Genomic DNA, 22,220 nt, shown 5'->3' with positions numbered 1-22,220 from the left:
AATGTTAAAATTGCGAACATGTATGAATTTTAAATGTGTAATTTAATAATTTATTATGTGTAATATATATATTTTTAGGTATTATATTGATTTTGCTAACTGTATTTCATTTTCATTTTCAGGAACTGTCTATTTCCTGCTACGCTTGCGCTACTCCCATCATGGGACAGACTATTCCATGTAGAAAAATAAATGAACCTTTTAACGCACTAAGGTGTGAGTGTGAGAAATGGAGGTTCAGTTCCATATCCCAGGGCAACCATAAATCATAATGATCACACTTGACAATTCAGTAGATTTCTTAATGCTTTTTCTTTAGTAATTCGTTTTCCATAGTACAAAAATTAGATCAAAAGATCTCCGTAGTAACAGTCATTAATGAATACAAAATAAAACATCACCCATAATGCTCACTAGACGCGCTCGACAGTCCTCAGCAACCGGGGTAGCTTCGCCCTTTCTTGGGCATCCTGTTGCTGATGTTCCTTCCTCTCACAAAGGGGTAGACAGGTGACCGGATACTTCAGACAATTCAGAGGACACACCCCCTTTCTCAAGTGACCCTATCGTGCTCCCACCACCATATACATAGTAATTCACATCTCGCGTGAACTCAGTTCTGAAACGAGAGGTTATATATTAGAACCTCAGCAAATATCACTTTGCAATTAAAAACATATATTATGTGAATTTTCTTGGCAGCAATATATACATAGGTGTTCATTCATAGTACACCACAAAGTTACAAATTTCATTGAGCCCATCTGGGGTCAATAAATTTAATGCTTCAATCCAAAAAAACTTATCTCTGTAACAATTTCTTTTTTATACTTTCTTCTGATACCCCTTCAATTTCTTCTATTACCATCCACCGTAATTCGCTGACTTGATGCCCGAATTCGTCGAAATGCTTAGTAACTCCTGTTGACTCTGAACAGCGGTAGCCTTCATGTTCCGGATTGTGCAGCGGTCTTCACTAATGCGGCACTTCACACTTCTCATTGTTTGGCCGACATAAACCCGGCCGCACAGGCATTTTATTAAGTAGATGACTTGCTTAGAATTACAACTATACCAACCCTTGAGGGGGATTTTAGTACCCCTCAATGGATATCATATATGATCAGTTCTAATAATACTATTACAATTCTGGCAACCCAGGCACAAGAAGGTACCTTTCTTTTTAGTTTTTAAAAAGGTCTGTCTAGATTTTCTGTCTTTCATATCTGCGCTTACCAGACAATTAGCCAATGATTTTTCCCTTTTTATTAAATAAATCTTGGGGGCTTCCCAAACATTTTACCATATTTGGGATCAGCACACAACAGCCCCCAATATCGTAGGTAGACATAAAAGTAATATTATCCTCTCTCTTTTTATATGCCTTCTTCTGTCTCAAACATTCCCTCAGAATTTTCTGTACCTCTTCACCCACTTTTCTTACTATATTTTCATTATATCTTCTTTCTAGGCATTTTTTAATCAGCATTTCTTTATTTTTAACATTCTCTTCAGTATTACTGCATAGTCTCCTCGCTCTTATAAACTGTCCTCTAATTATCCCTTTAAACCTCTGGGGGGCATGTTGACTCAGTCGCAGCAGTAGATTATTCCTATTAGCCTCTTTTTTGTATAAAGTAGATTCAAGCTTTGTCCCATTTTTGTACATCTCTACATCAAGGTAACGGATCTGCTGGTGATGAGCCTCTACTGTGGATGACAGTCATTTAATAATTTTACATTCATACAAACCTGACCATAATAGAAAAACGTCATCCATGTATCGAACCCATTTTTTCACATGGATACTCATTGGAAATGATTTAACAAATAACTCTTCAAACTTAGACATAAAAATATTAGCGACACTAGGTGCAACCAGGGACCCCTTTGAGGTCCCCTGTACCTGTAAATAAAAATATTCGCCAAATTAAAATAATTTTTCATGAGTTTCATCTCCAGCAAATCCATAATAAACCCAATCTTGGAATTACTTAGCATAGGATCTTTTATTAATTCTTCTCTTACTACAATAAGTCTTTCTTGAGTCGGAATATTAGTATAGAGGCTTTTAATATCTAACATACACAGTAGTGTTTCCTTTGTCACCTCCACACCCTCTATACGGTTAAAAAATTCCTTAGTGTCACTCAAACTATTTCTCAATTTTCTAATTACTTTCTGCAAAAATCCGTCTACATAAACTGCTAAGGGATAAAGGATGGAGTCAACCCCCGAGACTATAGGCCGCCCCGGGGGTCTCTCCATATCCTTATGAACCTTAGGAAGTAGGTATAAAAATAGGTATCCTTCCATGGTTGTTAAATAAGGCCTGTTCGGTTGTGGCATCAATAATATCATAATTGACTGCTTCTTCCAAAACAAAAAGAATATATTCCTACTAAATTGATTAGTGAGATCCCCCTTTAATTTTTTATATACATTCTCATCTTTAAGTTGTTTTTCAGCTTCTTGTAAGTATAGTTCTTTATCCCATAACACTACAGAGATCTTTTGAACTAATTTTTGTACTATGGAAAACGAATTACTAAAGAAAAAGCATTAAGAAATCTACTGAATTGTCAAGACTCTATTCCATGATGGTAGTAGTAGTAGTACAGGGGCTGAGGGACCGATGGCCCCAGGTCTCACTCAGTCGCCATCATTAAGTAAAAGCCAGGGAAGCCGCTCCACTCCCCAGCCAGCCGAGAATGTTCTGAAGTTAAGTTCACTGCTCAGTAAATATATATTTCCTGGCAGAAGACCTCATTGGTCACCTCCGATTGACCAGTGAGGGGTTCTGGTGGGAACTATGAACTTGCAGCATTGTAAGTTCAAATTGCCCGCTAGAAGCCCTCATTGGTCAATTAGCGACTAATATAGACTTTTTAGAGAGGTCATCTCAGCGTATACTTTTCTTTTACAGCATCCCCAGCTGCAATCACCGCGGCTGTGAGACCATTAGCCCTGTTTGCCTTTGCATCGCTTCACACTATGTACAGTCAACAATACAATTGCCAGCATGTCCTGACAGTGAGGGCCTGCTGGGAACTGTAGTGTTGACTATACATAGCGTTGAGCAATAAAGAGGCTAGCAAGGCTAAGGGGGTATTTGCCATGGTGACTGCGGCGGCTCTGTAGGGACGGGCAGCTGGGGGCAGTACGGGATTCTCAAAAAAAAAAGTATAAGCCTAGTTAACTTCTCTAATTAAAGTTCATATTAGCCGCTGGATGCCCTCATTGGTCCCCACAGATTGACCAATGAGGGCTTCTAGCAGGCAATATGAACTTACAATGCTATGATTTCCTAGCAGTGAGTGGAGTGGCATGCCACCCACTTCCCCGGCTTTTAAGTTATGATGGCAGCGGGTCACAGAAGTGAGACCGGGTGCCATCAGTCCCTCAGTCCTGTACTACTACTCCTGTTGTGGAACAAAGTCTGTTCCATGATGGGAGTAATTCAAGTGCAGAGGGAAATATACAGTTCCTAAAAATAAAATTAAAAAAAGGACAGTTAGTAGCATCAACAAAAAAACTAAAAATACATACTTCACACATAATAAATTATTAAATTACATAATAAAAATGTACAGTCATGGCCGTAAATGTTGGCATCCCTGAAATTTTTCAAGAACATCAAGTATTTCTCACAGAAAAGGATTGCAGTAACACGTGTTTTGCCATACACATGTTTATTCACTAAACCAAAAAAGGGAGGAAAAATAGCTAATTGGATATAATGTCACACCAAACTCCAAAAATGGGCTGGAAAAAATTATTGGCACCCAACAAGTTCCAAAGATATTCAAGCTGACCTGCAGGCTCAAGGAGTATCAGTGTCAGCACAAACTATCCGTCGACATTTAAATGAAATGAAGCGTTATTGTAGGAGACTCAGGAGGACCCCACTGCTGACACAGAGACATTAAAAAGCAAGACTATATTTTGACAAAATTTACTTGAGTAAGCCAAAATCCTTCTGGAAAAAAGTCTTGAGGACAGATGAGACCAAGATAGAGCTTTTTGGTAAAGCACATCATTTTACTGTTTACCGAAAAAAGAATGAGGCCTACAAAGAAAAGAACACAGTACCTACAGTGAAATATGTTGGAGGTTCAATGATGTTTTGGGGTTGTTTTGCTGCCTCTGGCACTGGGTGCCTTGAATGTGTGCAAGGCATCATGAAATCTGAAAATTATCAACGGATTTTGGGTCCCATTGCACAGCCCAGTGTCAGAAAGCTGGGTTTGCGTCCAAGATCTTGGGTCTTCCAGCAGGACAATGACCCCAAAAATATGTAAAAAAAAGCACTCAGAAATGGATAGCAACAAAGCACTGGAGAGTTCTGAAGTATCCAGCAATGAGTCCAGATCTAAATCCCATTGAGCACCCGTGGGAAGATCTTAGAATTGCTGTTGGGAAAAGGCGCCCTTCCAATAAGAGAAACCTTGAGCAGTTTGCAAAGGAAGAGTGGTCCAACATTCTGGCTGAGAGGTGTAAGAAGCTTATTGATGGTTATAGGAAGCGACTGATTTCAGTAATTTTTTCCAAAGAGTGTGCAACCAAATATTAAGTTAAGGGTGCCAATAATTTTGTCCAGCCCATTTTTGGAGTTTGGTGTGACTTTATGTCCACTTTTCTTTTTTTCCTCCCTTTTTTGGATTAGTTCCAATACACACAAAGGAAATAAACATGTGTATAGCAAAGCACGTGTTTCATGCAATCCTTTTCTGTTAGAAATACTTCATATTCTTAAAAAATTTCAGGGGTGCCAACATTTACGGCCATGACTGTATACATGTTCGCAATTTTAATATTGTCGGTGGCTATTAATTCCTTGCCCGTCCTCAATAATTGGTCCCTGCTTTTAAATTTGTTCCCTACAAATTTAGGCAAAAACGCAAATTCAGTCAAAAACGCCAATAGACCTCTATGGGAGAAAAATACCACGATTTTCCTGAAAAAATGCCTTAGTCTCAACATTCAGTCATTTTTGCAAAACTACCACTGAGCCCAAGAAAGTCCAAAAATATCAAAAGGATTTTAAAAAAGCCAAACCAAAAACGCCATGTGGATATGGCATTTTGCGATTCTCTTTTAGTTTACAGCTAACATCTGAATGTTGCGTTTTTAAGGGTAAATGCTATTTGGCAGGATGGGCATTTTTGGGGTGTTTTTGCCCCCCAAAAAACTTTTGTGGAATTCTAGCGTAAAAGGGGTTATCGCCTAGGTAATAAATTTACAACTGCTGGGTGCCACACAACTGCAGTGGGACCCTTAAAGAGTACCTGTCACCAAATAAAACTTTTAATATAGTGTTCATTGTGTAATTAGCAGCCCCTTTCCCATTCTCTTGCTTTTAAAATTATCAACATAAATGTGTATAAAATGTAATAGAAAAAAGGCCACTAGGTGGCTCTGTTCTGTTCCCAGCCACAATTAATACAGTGAGTTTGGTCTCCTCCTGGCCTGACAAGTGTTTCTCTGCACTGAACTTGATTGACAGCTGCATAGAGCATCACTGAAAGCTGCAAAGAGCCACATAGAAAGATGCATAGAGCTTGAGGTCTTCTATTCATCACAGTTCTGCAATGATGTGAGGATGGAAGTGGTACCCCAGCAGGCTTCAGTGATGTCATGTCTGCTGGGAAACACCCACTTTCTCCTGCTGGGAGATTGCACTGTGAGCAAGAATAAATGTATGATACACAGCTTTTTAAAGCTCTGAATTTTTTTTTTTTTAAAGGTGGGAGGAGTGTTAGGAGTAGTTAGTGAACATAGCCTGAGTTAGTTTAGAAAAGTTTATTTGGTGACAGGTACTTTTTAACAATCACAAGAATGGGAGCCCTAAGCCCCCTGTTCCTTCTCACTATACAACTATAGTGAGGGTGAGATGGAATGGGTAGCACTACGCATTACCTCTTCTGTTTCATTCATTTCTATAAAGCTGATAGGAAGAGCTGAGTGCTGCAGGTCAGTTCCGCAGGCATTGAATGGGAAAGCAGGGTGCATGTTTTTCCACTGTTCAATTCAAAATTTTCCTCACTGTTGGTGGGTAGTGAAGAGGAATGGGGGGGCTTTGCGCACCAGTTATAGGAATTGTTGGGGGTCACAATGGGCCTCCAGTAATCATACATTTATCACTTATGCTATGTATAGGTGATAAATGTTTGGGGTGGAGTAATGTAAAGATGAAATTTAGGTGATTGCCGGGACAACACAATTTTTCAGTTTAGATGCATTAGGCCCATTATATCTGCATTGTTATTTTACTAGTTTATGTGCTTTAGTTTTCTATGTAAACTGTAAAATATAGAGAAAAACTTTAAAACAATACCCGGGTTTGAATCATGGACCTGTGATGAGGTATGCACAGAAAAAATTGTTCTCTAAGGGTAGGGGGTCATACATGTATATTTTCTGCAGCGGACTCACTGATTTCAATGGGTGGGGAAATACACAGCAACAAATAGGCTGCAAAATACAGCAAGTATGACCCTACCTTTAAATGACTTTCAATGGTATTCTCAAATATAAAAGTATGATAACTAGTGCAGACAAAAAAATGAAGATGTTGTCCATAGCAGCCAATAGGATTTAACCTTTTCAGGACGTAGGGCATATGCATACGCCCTGCATCCCGAGTCCTTAAGGACGTAGGGCGTATGCATACACCCGTGGGAATTCCGTTTCCCGCCGCTAGCCGGTTGGGGAACAGACCAGGATGCCTGCTGAAATCATTCAGCAGGCATCCCGGCACATCGCCAAGGGGGGTCCCCCCCATGTCGGCGATCTCAGAAAATAGCATGTCAATTCAGACATGCAATTTTCTGCTATTCCGGGCTGATCGGGTCTCTGGTGACCCGATCGCCCGGAAAATAGGGATGAACGGAGCCGTCAGCCCCAATCATCCTGAGGGATAGGAGCGAGATTGCAGTGCTGCGATCTCCTCCTATCCCCTGCCATTAGTCAGAAATGAATTCTGACCAATGGCAGCGCACGGCACGGGGTTGCCATGGAAACCCCCCGCTCTGCCCACCCCTGGATGTCGGGCAGAACGGGGGGGAGAAGATGGCGGCGGTTACCTGAATAGAAGATGCCGTGGGGACTGCCGATCATCGGTGGAGACTGCGGAGATCAGCGGCGCAGGTAGGGAAGCGACGGTGGGGGGGGAGGGGGGGGGGAATAAGGGGGCAGTAAAGCGATCTTTACTGCTGCCCTTCTAGTGGTTGCCAAACTGCAACTCCCAGCATGCCCAGACAGCCAAAGGCTGTCTGGGCATGCTGGGAGTTGTAGTTTTGCAACATCTGGAGGGTCACAGTTTGGAGACCACTATTAAAGTGGTGCCCAAACGGTGGCCCTCCAGATGTTGCCAAACTACAACTCTCAGCATGCCTAGACTGCCCAGGCATGCTGGGAGTTGTAGTTTTGCAACATCTGGAGGGTCACAGTTTGGAGACCACTATTAAAGTGGTGCCCAAACGGTGGCCCTCCAGATGTTGCCAAACTACAACTCTCAGCATGCCTAGACTGCCCAGGCATGCTGGGAGTTGTAGTTCTGTAACATCTGTCCCTTCAGATTTTGCAATTTTCATGAAAATTTTGAAAATTGCTGCTATACTTTGAAGCCCTCTAATTTTTCCAAAAAGTAAAAATATGTCCATTTTATGATGCCAACATAAAGTAGACATATTGTATTTGTGAATCAATATAAAATGTATTTTGAATATCCATTTTCCTTACAAGCAGAGAGCTTTAAAGTTAGAAAAATGCAAAATTTTCAACATTTTCATGAAATTTGGGGATTTTTCACCAAGAAAGGATGCAAGTTACGACAAAAATTTACCACCAAAATAAAGTACAATATGTCACAAAAAAACTATCTCAGAATCAGAATAATCGGTAAAAGCATCTTAGAGTTATTAATGCTTAAAGGGGTACTCCGCCCCTAGACATCTTATCCCCTATCCAAAGGATAGGGGATAAGATGTCAGATCGCCGTGGTCCCACTGCTGGGGAGCCCCGCTATCATTACAGTACAGAGCGAGTTCGCTCTGTGCGTAATGACGGGTGATACAGGGGACGGAGCAGTGTGACGTCATGGCTCCGCCCCTCGTGACATCACGGCCTGTCCCCTTAATGCAAGTCTATGGCAGGGGGCGTGACGACCGCCACGCACCCTCCCATAGACTTGTATTGAAAGGGGCGGGCCGTGACATCACGAGGGGCGGAGCCATGACATAATGATGCTCTGGCCCCTGTATTGCCCGTCATTACGTGCAGAGCGAACTCGTTCTGTGCTGTAATGATAGCACGGTGCCGCAGTGGGGATCTCGGGGCTCCCCAGCAGCGGGACCGTGGCGATCTGACATCTTATCTAGGGGTGGAGTACCCCTTTAAAGTGACGGTGGTCAGAATTACATAAAAGGGCTGCGTCCTTAAGGTGAAAAGGAGCTGCGTCCTTAAGGGGTTAAGATTTTGTTTAATGAAAGCAGGTAAGAAAATTACTGGACAACACCTTCAGTTCGTCTGGACTAGCATTCATACATAAGGCACAATATTGACGTTCCAAATATAAGCTGGCTTGCTTAAAAGAATATACATTATTGGAGAGTTCATTCCTCCTTCTGAAGCAACAGCATTGGGAATATGATTCGATTTTAGAATATGTTTATAGGTAGCGTATACACTGCAGAGTTTACACAAGTAAATCCGTGGGTAAAGTGCATTTCATTGTGGATTTTATGCTGTGTCTAATGATTTAAAGAAAAATAAAAGTAAATATGAAGATTCATTAAAGGGGTATTCCAGGCCAAAACTTTTTTTTATATATCAACTGGCTCCGGAAAGTTAAACAGATTTGTAAATTATATACAAAATGTATAACCAATCCTCAAGGATTCTACCCCAAAAGGTACATAATGATGTTTAAATAAAATATCATAGGATGCTTTAATTAACAATTTTTATTCAATACATATATAAAATTGTATATATAAAATAGTATACTGCACTAAATACCCTCTGGAACAAAATATATCATGTATAAAAGGATGAAGAAAACCACTGGGCCCAAGTGGTGACACACCCCTATATATAAAGATCAAAAATGGTGAAAAAAATATGTAAAATAATGTCCAGCACTCTGGTGACCTTATTATGTGTGTGAGGTCTAATTAAAAAAATTCCGGTCTGAAAGATTAGGTCTGCTAAGATCCTGGTCTCCGTCTCCAATTTATGCACAAGATAGAAAGAGGTCTTATATATTTTTCAATTTTTTTTTTCTATTTTTTATTTTCATATATATATATATATATATATATATATATATCATTTTTATTTTATTTGTATTTTTATTTATTATTATTTATTATGTATTATTTTCATTTATTATTTATATTTATTTTTACCTTTATCTTTATTTTCATTTTTATATTTTATTTCTAATTTATGTTTATTTTTATATTTTTACATTTCTATATATTTTATTTTTTTATTTTCAATTTTCACTTTTTTCGATTTTATTTTTATTTTATATTTATTTTTATTACATTCCATTCTATTTCATTTATTTATTCATATTTACATTGTATAATTTTTGGATTCTCACCCTTAATTCCTATTATTACTATTATCATTATCATTTTTATATATTTTTCCATATGTGTATTTTATTTTAGTATGCATTTGATAGCCTTTTATATTACTTACATCAAACTAACGTATGTTAGATGTACTAAAGTTATACATGTAAATTTAGCTATAGCTGACAAGTATTTTATTTTTATCTTTAGTTTTATTTTTATTTTAACTCCAGTTGCATGTATACACATTACAATTTGTGTATGAATATTTTGTTGCAAAGCTGCTTTTTCCTTATTTTAGCATTTATTATTATTTAATGAAATATTTTATTTTAGAATGTGAATTAAGACATGAGAAACGCTATGTCCCAATGTGAATTGGGCCATAGATAACGTGAATCAGGATACTATCCTCATAGGGGGTATGTAGTCCAAGCCAGTTATTATTTCTGACTAATTACATCCAAATGTGCACCACCATAGGAAAAGCTGTGACATATATTTGCTTTTAATTCTTACTGAAGAAAGGGTTGTGCGTTACCTGCAATAGAACCCTGAAACGCGTCTAGGACATTCATATAATATCGCACTCATATACAAAGGGTGAATCTGGCACCAGTACCTGGAAAAGACTGAGACCGGTAAAACTTCAGCTCTAAATCCATTCCGGACTTTCTCTATGTTTGCCACGATCTGAGCCGAAATCCTGCTGTGAGAGATCCATCTGCTCACCAGCCCAGGACTCCATCATCACACCACGAGGGACGCCATACCATCCAGCGGTACCCCCTTTGTTAACAACAGTGCGGATGTCAGGGGAGACGCTCTGCCAAGTGCACCCACAAAGGTATCCGCTCTGCCAACGCCTCCACACGAGGTATATCATAGAGGACATCGTACGCAGAGTCCCACAGGAGCGGGTGAGCTATACTACCAGCAGCAATCTTTGTTTGAGCTCAATTAAGTAACTCTATTAACCAGCTATAAGTTACAACAGCAATGATATATTATTTGCCACAATATCATTTGCAAAGACTGCAACATCGCTCAGCAAAGAATTGTAATAATTGTTACAGACTATTAATAATCTTTCAGACCGGAATTTTTTTAATTAGACCTCAAACACATAATAAGGTCACCAGAGTGCTGGACAATATTTTACATATTTTTCACAATTTTTGATCTTTATATATAGGGGGTGTGTCACCACTTGGGCCCAGTGGTTTTCTTCATCCTTTTATACATGATATATTTTGTGCCAGAGGATATATAGTGCAATATACTATTTTATATATACAATTTTATATATGTATTGAATAAAAATTGTTAACTAAAGCATCCTATGATATTTTATTTAAACATCATTATGTACCTTTTGGGGTAGAATCCTTGAGGATTGGTTATACATTTTGTATATTATTTTTTTCATACTTCCGGCCGTTGCGTTTCGGCATATAACCATTTATATCCTCAGATTGTGTTTTGTGAGCTGCACACATTTCTATAGATTTGTAAATTACTTCTATTATAAAATCTTAATCCTTCCAATAGTTATTAGCTTCTGAAGTTGAGTTGTTGTTTTCTGTCTAACTGCTCTCTGATGACTCACGTCCCTGGAGCTGTGCAGTTCCTATGGGGATATTCTCCCATCATACACAGCTCCCGGGACATGATATCATCATTGAGCAGTTAGACAGAAAACTTCAGAAGCCAATAACTATTGGAAAAATTAAGATTTTTTAATAGAAGTAATTTACAAATCTGTTTAACTTTCCGGAGGTAGTTGATATATATAAAAAAAGGTTTTGCCTGGAATACCCCTTTAATTACACACAGCTAATTTCATCTGCAGAATTATTATGTGAACTCTAAAACGTTACCCATGTGAACATAGCCTTACACTGGTCAGGAACAAGAGCAATCACACAGATATGAAGAAAACGCAACTAAATGAGTTCATACATACTAGTAGCAGACTACACAAGTTTTGGCATGTTAAAGCAAAAGGAAGTATTTTTGAGTGCTGCAGCCTTCCTTAGGTCACGCGCAACATATCAGGTTTTCTTGAAGCATTATTTTAATTGACAAAAAAAATTCAATTAAGGTAGGTCTGTCATACCTTTTATGCTACTGTAAATTTCTAATTTCCCTATGTTAATGACAAGTCAATGTAACTTAGTTAGTTTAGTGGATTGCTACATCATTTTAAAAAGGGAAATAGAAATTCTAGGACTTATTTGCAACTAAACAAATTATACTAGCAACCAGATTCTATACCAGAATCCTTTCTAAAACAAAGGCTCTACATTACCTCATACAACCAGTGGCTTTGAACTCTGTATGAAATCCTCTGAGAGGTACACACCACCTAAAAAGACATTTAGCACAGACCTCTCAAGCTTTTCACAATGTTCTCTGAAATACCTCAAATGTTTAATGTACAGTTTATGTGAAAATGCATAGCTAGTTTTAAAATTTGTGACTTGAAGCTTTCTACGGTTAAATTATATTTGTTTCTTTGGCGAAATATGTGGCATGATTCTTTCTCTTATGCATAACATGGGAGACATGTTGAATGTTCAAGGGTGTACAAAAGTAAAGACAATAAAGGGCAGGTCCACAGAGTTTACATTTTTAGACATTAATGTCACTTTGGCCCTTCTGCTGAGAGTAAGAAATGCCTCCTTTGCAGCATAGAGGACCAAATGCCTTTTACTTTTCTTTGATCATCAATCATTTTTTTCTGTCACATCTTGTGTGGCAGTTTTTATATGTTATGTGATAAAATGTAATTTGAAAAAAGGTTAGTGAAAAAATTAATTTATAATTTATGCATGATAAATGTATTGTTTTCTTAACTACAGTTATTTTCCTTGGAGGGGGTGTTTAAATGAAAAGAATCAAAGATACAGCATGAGCAGAGGTATTGCATAGATGCAGTTCTCATAACATGAGCTAGATCTTGTTCCTCAAACATATTTTATCCATATTATCATTCAACAATTGCACTGTCAGATACAAAAAATAAATAAATACTGGACTGAAATTTTCTAAAATAAATAATGCACAAAAACCAAACAAACAATACATGGTCAGCTCTCAACTTTACCATGTAATATGGTTGTCTTGTTAGGAAATGACAAACAAATTCAACGTAAAAAGGAAAAGGGAAGTTATTTATATTAAAAGCTCATACTGTCGCACAATACCTTAAAGGGATTTTCTGACATATAGGCATACAGTGACATGTGTTGCCAATAGCATTCTCTTGTTAGAAAATATATACTGCATGATATACATTTATTTACTGTATTCCTTTGCATTACTCAAACAGTAAATTATGGCAGAACTAAATATTACCAAGGCAAACAATATAAGTTTTTCCCCCTTTATAAATGTATCATTTATTTATCATATTATAACTATATACACAACAACATCCAAAAAAAGGGTAGTTACCTTACCCTTAATTGCCCAGTATATCATCATTTGTCTCAGACAAAAGTCTGGTGAAACAAGCATATAATGGCCCAGATTTAAACTGTGTGAGAGATAAAATAGATGATTTCTCAACCGCAACCAATCACAGCTCAGCTAACGAGCTCTGGTAAAGTGAAAGCTGAGCTGTGATTGGTTACTGTGGGAACATCACAATTTTTCTCTCTCACGCAGTTTGATAAATCTGGGCCAATGTCTCCACTCACCATGTCTGTGGCTTGAATATGTTTACTGTAAGCTGTAGAGTCTCAGAAGCAACAGTAGGGGCAGGCAGAAGGGCTTGTTTCTCTTCTTGCTTTGGTTTACTGGTCTCTGAAGATCATAGGCTTTTATCACTTTATCTTACCAATGTATGTTTTAGATGTCTAAAAGACAATAGAAATACCTGCTATGAAAGTTGTAAGTATGAAACTTTACCTTCCTGTATCCCTACTCCTGGCCCTTAGTGGAGCTCTCTCCTGATAAAGTAGACAGTATAGCGGTTGAAAACTTATATTGTTTGGATCTATCTGCATAGAACATGGTATCAACAAAGCTGTCACTATGGGTGTCATTCAGCTTTCACAGACTCCTGAATGTCTGATCAGCTTCTTTGTCATTCAGGAGTCAGAGAAAGCTTTGGCTGTTTTAGCATGCTGGGAGTTGAAGTTTTGCATCAGCTGGAGCTGCAGTGTGTAAAGCACTGTGTTAGAGTAGTGTTGCCTTGTTGTAAAACTACAACTCCCAGCATGCCCACACATCCTTTGTCTGCAAGAGCTAAAGGCACACAGCTGGAGAATACACAGCTCTAATACAGAGTTTTACAAAGATTGTACACCGTGTTGTAAAACTACAACTCCCATCATGGGAGTTGTAGTTTAGGAACAGCTGAAAGCTGCAGTGGTACAATGGTGATCTCCTATACTGCATACCAACACACTTTACAGCCAGTATTCAGTATACTACAGAGTAGTCTGTCTGCATAAAGATAGATGACCCCTAGTGGCGGCTATTTTCATTTTTTTATGAAAATTTTAATTTTTCTTTTTTATAAATGTATATTTAAAAAAGTCATCTTATCAGTAGTTCTACAAAATATAAAATGTTTTTCATAATGACAGTGACTCTTTAATGCTTAAAACGTCTCATAATGTTTATTATATTGAGATGGTAAATTTGTAAATCTCAAGCTTTTCCTTGTTTGGAATAATCCATTTAAGAAAATGCTATATGAAAATTGTGTCATTTTTCCCCTCAAATTACTTTAATTTAATATACAGAAATGCTCAACCACCTGCAGCTCTCGATAAGGTGGCTATGATAATAAAGGGGGAGGTTATAGTACCAAAATATGGTGTAGCATAAGATTTTTAGTTCATATCTTGATAAAATGAATAGGTATTTTAGTACTCAATTTACAAGTCTTTTTTTCGAAAAGAAAAGTCATAAAGAGACAATGAGTTATGAAATACATTCTAAGGGTAAGGTCACACCTGCCATATTTTGCTGTGCATTTGCTTCTGCAATGGGTAGGAAAATAAGCAGCAGAATACAATATGTGTGACCATACTCTAAGGCTACATTCACTCATACTCTAAGGCTACATTCATTCATTCATGTTCGCCAAATCTGCTTATGCAATTCTGCAGCAGAAAATATGCACGTGTGAAAGCACCCTTAGAATTTGTAGCAGTATTAATGACACAGTATAAAGGGGGAGAAGCATTCTCATAATGTTCCCAACTCAGATGAAGTCACTTCAGAGGAGGAAAGGTGATCTACTGACTCGATGATGGCCAAATGTCACGTTTACTACAAATGCAAAGGTCCGCAATATGATAAATCATGTATTTATGTAGTAAAACAACCTAACTTGTGTATTTGAAGAACCATACCAGCATATCAAATGATTTCTGCACATATTTTTTAATTATTATTAATGACACACAGTTAGTAAGCTTCAGAGCCTCCTTGTTCTAAACCAAAGATTCCTAAGTAATGACAATCCCTTCTATTTTTAAAGCAATTCTTAATCCTTTGGGAGACACTGAAGATGTACTAACTAAATGTCCAAGACAAATCCAAAAATTATTTTACATTCCAAAATTGAATGCGTTCATTCCAGCAGTGCAAGATTTAGCTGTCACAACATACCTCAATGAGCTGTATCTGTGACAATGCATAAATGTGAAAACAAAATAGCAATGTCCATTAGATTCATTCATTTTGTATAGGGGAGAACTTGAAAATTCACAGTGCTACTTTTTTCTCTTCGACTGATCCAAACTGATTAGAATGTTTTAGTTTTGTTATGCCGTTATTTCACATGACTAAAATGTAGTATTTTGGACCATGTAAAAAATCATATCTCATTTCCACTGGGGCAAACAATCTTGATGCCTTTTTGTTAAAGTTTTCATCCCAAATAATTTACCTTATTATAATTTATCCATCATAGGATCCTTTCCTCTACATTTAAGAACGTGTCATAACATTTATATAAAAGTGATGTAGCCTTAGTTAGGTGTTTTAAAGGTCATTAGAGAGCCCCTGTATTAGTCTGTTTAACTAAAAACCACTAAGATATTGAAAGCTGGTGATACCATTCCTTTAGAGGGAACTTGTCATGGATTGAACATATAAAACATCATGTCTTGCAGGGTTTAGACTTATTTAGTCTTCTTGATAAAAGTGTATTTTATTTCATTGTGTGTCATATGCTAATTACCTGCAACTATTGTGAATCAGGCTGAATCCTGCAAGATATGGTAGGTCTGAAAGATTAGGTCGTCATATGGACATTTTTATATGCTATGACATGTTCCCATTAACTGATATAAACCCTGAAAATATTGTGCAGCTTTGTAGTACATTATTTGGAGCAAGCTAGAATATACTTCATGACTGCATGGCAATTGTTTTAGTTTACACTAATTGGGAATCAACGTCCTTGATCATATTAAATAGCACTGTTGCAGTAATTAAAGAAATTCACACAATAAATTAATATTTTTATGGTCCTGAGCTGTAAGTATTTAACAGACATGTTACACATTCACATGTCACATTCACTTAAAGCAACCTGAGCAAGGACTCCTTCAAACACAAAATTGTTTTGTATTTTAAATGCTTTTTAAAAAACACCTTTATATTCAAGGATCTTGATAGGGTTTTTTTTTAACAAATATTATTATTAACGAACATTAAAAAGATTGTTTTGTGTTATTCAAGTTCTTTAAAGAAGTCTACAGGAAAAAACACCAATAACAATGCCATAAATTTTTGTTATGAAAAGAAAAGCATAACACCCTGAAAAGGCAAAAACAGAAACATTTGGGGGACATTTATTATTAGAGCTGAGGCGAAAATGAGAAAAAAGTCCACCCGAATGAGGGGAGTTTGTGGAATAGGGGGCGTGGTCGTACAAGGGGCGTGGTCTACATAAATCCCGTAAGCCTATGCACCGGAAGGGCATTAATTTAGACCAGCAGTAGAGAAAAAAAGTCCCCATAGTATGTGAATTTCAAATCTCAATAGCTTACAGACTGACATCTGGAGTTAGTGTTTTTATTTTTATATTTAGGCACATATGTATTTATAAAATTATTTCTGCTATAACATCAACGCTCAACAATTTTACTAGTTTAAAACTCCATTGGTAAGTTAACTTTATCATATCATGATTGGGACCATCAAGCACTTCTAATTTTTAAAATGTTGCTACAAATATTTAGTGCAAAATGGAATCATAACTAGAAAACTAGAAAAAGGTGTCAAGCTTAACAGAATAAGAGAAAAACAACAACACTGTGGAAGATGTAAGAGCCATTTATGTTTTTATTGGACGAATAGCATGCTTTTTTAGACTACATTTTGACCGAATCCTAAATACACTTGAAAGAGTATGAATTGTTTGTTAATGGATTGTATTCTAATCAGAATATATGCTTTCTACTGTAATGGTAACAACATATTTCTTTTTCATTGTTAAGGTTGATAAAAGACATTTGTATAACATAGATTTGTATACCATTGTGTGTTTGGGCAGCTTATGACAGAAAACAACAACTGAAATTGTGCCACCTGTTTAACATAGTTTGCACGGAAAACATTGTATGAGTAATACATTCTGTAAATAGGGCTGTAAAAGTACAGTAAATCGGCCAATGATATCCCCTTATTGTCTAAACAATACAGCAGAGTGAGCAAGAGCTAAAGTAAAGAGACAGCTTGTAGAGGGCAAAACGCTACCCATGTATAAAAAGATATACTGTAGCATACATTTGATAGTTTTACATAATTTATATTGATGATATTAGAAGCCCAATATTAGAAAAAAAAAGGTCTGTTTTGTGTATAGTCAACATCTGAAATTGCAACTCAGCTCCACTGAAGTAAATAATGCTGAGCTATAATACTAGTCACAGACTATGACACTCAGACTCAATTTTTTTGATCTTGGAAATTACAGTTGGTTAATTGTTTCATTTTCTGGTAAATTACCTTTACTAACACATCTCCTTTTTCCACAAAAAGCTAAATACATTTGTGACAACACAGTTTTTACTTATTTGGTACAATCAGATATGAACAATTGCAAACAGAAATATTATTTTAAGAACTACACTAAGAAAGATACATATACACTTTTATTCAATTTGTCTTTTGCAGATTTTCAATGCAAGTGTACTTGGAAGATAAAACATCAACATAATTTATGTTTTGTACTAATAGGTAATTATAGGATTCCTGTAATCCTGTGTAAAAATTTTATGTTTAGGTGAAAATGTATAGCCAAATCATCTTTTATCATGGTTTGTGCAGGAGTTTCCTGCTCCGTACTCAGACTACATTTGGTTACATCAAAGGGTAAGAGAAATTTACTCCAATCCGGAGCAAGAAACTCACTGTAGATTTTGCCCGTGTGAACGTTCACTAAAACTTGATAAGGTTCTGCATGGTGTGCCTCTGCATAAACACATTTTTGTGCCAAGTCTGAATCAAAGGACACAATGAACCAGTACTATTGTTGTTGTTTTTTTCCTATGGTTTGGATTTTATTTAGCTGTTTTTTGTTTATTATTAATAATCTGAAGCAAGTCTTGGGAAAATTGTGGTACACTGATAAAAAGTGGAGTACTGCACTCCAATCGGGTTTTAACCAACAATGAATACTTACATTTTAGGTAGATTTTAAATATTATACAAAAAGTTTTCTTTTGGGGAAAAGAAAAATTGACAAAAGAAAAAAAAAGGAAATTATAATGAAATACCAACAGTAATTTTTGGTACCCTTTTCTGTTGTATTTTTCTTACCACTTTAAGGCTGGGTTCACACAACATAAGATTTTCATTGCGTATTTTAATTCGCCAGCTGATTTTTCTTGAAAATGTGCCCATATTTATTGTGCTTGCATTTTTGGCACATAAAATAATATACATGACAAATTTTACACTGAGTGAACCCAACCTAAGAGATGTGTAAAAAAAAAAAGAAATTAGGTGAAGCGTCAGTTTCTTTTCCTTTCCATAATAATTTTGTTTTGTAAAACATCTGTGGACACGCTTACTTTATCAGCAATTTGTGAGGTTGTATGAATTTCTTTTTTTATAATATCGCAAATGGCTAAAACTTCACAGAGGAACATACACCTCAATTATGATGCAAATGCTAACCCTAAACTGTTGGGATAGGAATAGTAAATCTGGCCCATTAGGCTTTGGAAAAAAAAGTTTCTGTAGTGACTTAAACAGTTTTTAAGTTAATGGGGAACTCAGGTACAGAACATCTTATCTCATATGCACAGGATAGAGAATAAGTGTCTGATCGCAGGGGGTCCGACCACTGTATTCCAGCTCTCCCATACAGATACATGGAGAGGCGTGTCGGCCAATGCTTCATGCCAAGGTCCACAGTAATCCATGCATGGAGAGGAGGCCTCTCTGTGCATGAGGAGAGCCAGGATGCTGGACAGGAGATCATGGGGGTCTCAGCTGTCGGACCTCCGCGATCAGACCCTCATGCTAAGATGTTTTATACCAGAGTTTCCTTTAAAAGAAAAGGTGAATTCAGCATTAAGGAAAAGTCCTTCCTTTATATTTCACATCAGTTTCTGAACCAACTGAGAAGTGGATTAAAAAGTAAATGGAAAACTGACACAAAAATAAACGTTATATGTAAATCCCCCCTAAGGCTGTCTTTCTTTTTAAACTGTGACTACAGTTTTTTCAGCCAAAATTAAGAGTGGATTCAAATGGGAAATAAAAACGAGGGACTTATCCACTGGATTCACTTCTGATGTTAGCACAAAAACTGCAGTAGCAGTTTTCCTAAAAACTTTCAAGTGGAAAGCCAGCCTCAAACAGTTTTAACCTTTAACAGTTGTTATATTGTGTTTAAGGCCTATTTTTTGTAACATTTTTAAAAGCATGTAAAAATTGCAGCACTTTTAGGTGTAATCTCCTCAATTTGTAAAAATCACATGCCAGTGCTCTGCTGAAAAATGTTGCTGTCCCATAACTGCAATACCAGAAACAAGTGGCCTTTTCCTCTTTTTTTCGGGGAGTGGGGGATGCTGCAGTTTTTGTGACAGTTTTTCATTCATTTTTTTTTAAACTAATGCCAGAAGTAAATGCAAAAGGAACAGTGAATAAAGGTGGCATAAAAAACAGCATTAAAAACTCATGGATTTTTTTTTTTTTTTTAAACGCTGTGTGTGTGAAGAGTAAATTCACACCTACAGTATCAATTGCGGATTTGGTCCTGCAGATTTAATGTTGTGTTTGACTATTTATGTATACTAATTTAACAGCATTAATTCTGAAGCAGGACATTCATGGCAGCAGATACTAACCTGTTTCACATGAGTAAAATACAGGTGCATCCATGTTACAGGTGCAAGTCTTGGCTTAACCAGAGTCTAATAACACAAATTAACAACATAGATAAAAATGATGTTGTCAGTTCTTGTATGTTCAAGCTACAATCGGACTAGGGCTTGTGGTCATCATATGAACACATAAATGCACCCCATTATGCTCATGTGAAACCAGCCTAAAGAGAATAATTTTTCCAACTTTGACATCTGTTGGATTTTGACATACCTATGGTTGACTGGACATGCTTACAGTGACAACAAAAAAGTGGCTACAAAATGTAATGTTCAGCTGAAATGTCTATGAAAGCACTGCTCCAGTGGTATAAGAAATGCCGCTCTGCTGAACACAAGAAGTGTGTGCAAACTGATAAGCTTTAGACTGTGTCTTAGTTTAGTGGGATTGTGTACAAAATATTACTGTAAAAGCTTTATTTATGTGTTGCAATGTTCAAATCAAAAATACATTTCCTTAGTGTCTGGCACTTTACCCAAGAAGACTATATTGTATTTATGTCTAGTGTAAGGTTTCATGTCCTTGCTGTTTTAGTGGATTCTGGCTGTAACTTCATACTCCAGGCTCCCATTCTTAGGCAATTAAAAAAAAAAAAAAAAAAAAAAAAAAACAGTGCATCTACCATTTGTTAAATTCTACTCCTTTTCAAGTGTGTTGTATGTTTCTGCAATTTATGTTCAATAAATTATTTTTTAATCATTAAACACATGTCTAATTTCTGGCTTTTCTTTGATATACTTTCCCACTGATTACATCAAGTCACATGACATTATGTATTACCTAATACTTCTAAAGATGCCAATAAATGTAAGAGCAAAGTTGTCTCAGACTGACAGCTAATATTGAGGTAAAGAAGGTTTAGGAATGCTGACCTTTTTCTGATCATTTGTTTTTCTGGAATATCAACTTCATATAGAAACAGATGTTCGCCAACTGAGCACTCAGCCAACAACTAGTGAAGATGTATGGCTAACTTAGGTTACTTTCACACATCAGTATTCTGGTTGGTATTTTACACCAACCAAAATCATAGGTTGAGCCTACACAGAGAAAAACTATAATAAAAAGATTCAATCACTAAATTCTGAATATCTAAATTCAGGTGTTTACAGATATTTCATATACTTTGTTATCACACAAAGTGTCAGTGGAGCATTTATGTGCATTAATATAACTATAGAAACTATAAAAACTAGTAGCCAAACACAATTATTAGGTTAATTTTGTAAAGGTACAAAGATAGGGGTAAACTATGCAGACCAGCAGGACAGACACAAAAGAGTAAGTCTGTAAAGGTTCACTATGTTGTGTGGAAACAGATACAAATTATGGTTTCATCACTCTTTGGTGGCATCTCCAGGGAACTTTGAAACATTTGCTTTAGACCTGCGTAGACTTGTTCCCTTTGTAATAAGATCAGCATAACCTTCTTTGTGTGAAAAAGCATAGCTGGATCGGCGATTTAAACTTCCTCTTTTGAAGGATGTTGTCATTGCAACAGTGTTAACTTCAGTTTGTCTTTTTGTCCCATAGGAATTTCTCTGTAAGTGAAGAACCATATTTAATAAATCAGTCAGTTCCATAATCTAGCACACTGACCATGAATAAAACATGAAACTTACCTGGTAAAAAACAATCATAAAGAAAACAAATCATGTGTTCACAAACAACTTAAATGTATTTAGTGCAATCAAAAGAATTTGTGTTCCATTGATTCTTATCCCCTATCCAAATCTATGGGTGGGAGAGCCAAAGATACACGAATGCTGTACTCGTCGATCTCCAATGCTCCCATAAAGATACATGGGGGGTGTCGAGCCCGCTTCATGTGAGAGCACTGAGGGACCATTCCGGAGATCACACAGAGCAGGATAGGTTTGCTGTGGGGATTTGTTCCTTGTATGGACAGTTCCTGACATGGACAGGGGTGTCAGCAGAAAGCACAGTGGTCAGGCAGAAAAGAAATTCAAAAAGAAAAGAAATTCCTCTGTAGTATACATCACCTGATAAGTACTGGAATACATTTTTTTTTTTTTTTTTTTTTTTAAAGAAGTGATTTACAAATCGATTTAACTTTCTGGCACCAGTTTATTTAGTGTAAATGACACAAAGAAAATTGCTTAAATGACCATATCAAAGAATGCAGCAGACTCATAGTTATTAGTTTGCTGTATTCATGAGAGGACTCCTCCTCGTCCTACCTCTCCTGTACCTTTTTCCAGTCATTGACTAACTATATACATACTAATTACAGGAAAAAATATATAT

General features: G+C 36.7%; 1 protein-coding gene across 1 annotated transcript in view; it reads right to left on the bottom strand.

Annotated features, from left to right (window-relative positions):
* Positions 1-15,100: 15,100 nt before the first annotated feature.
* Positions 15,101-22,220, bottom strand: part of ATP8B3 (ATPase phospholipid transporting 8B3) — a 1,029,241-nt gene continuing 1,022,121 nt past the window's right edge. Inside the window, exon 30 of the mRNA XM_056572418.1 lies at positions 15,101-21,493. Within this exon, the coding sequence (XP_056428393.1) occupies positions 21,290-21,493 (204 nt within the window). The 3' untranslated portion in view covers positions 15,101-21,289. The remainder of the gene's footprint in view (positions 21,494-22,220) is intronic.

Source organism: Hyla sarda, chromosome 1 (assembly GCF_029499605.1).
Source record: "Hyla sarda isolate aHylSar1 chromosome 1, aHylSar1.hap1, whole genome shotgun sequence".
NCBI classification, from domain to species: domain Eukaryota; kingdom Metazoa; phylum Chordata; class Amphibia; order Anura; family Hylidae; genus Hyla; species Hyla sarda.
The sequence above is the reverse complement of the archived record's forward strand: the minus strand, read 5'-3'. Positions and strand labels throughout refer to the sequence as shown.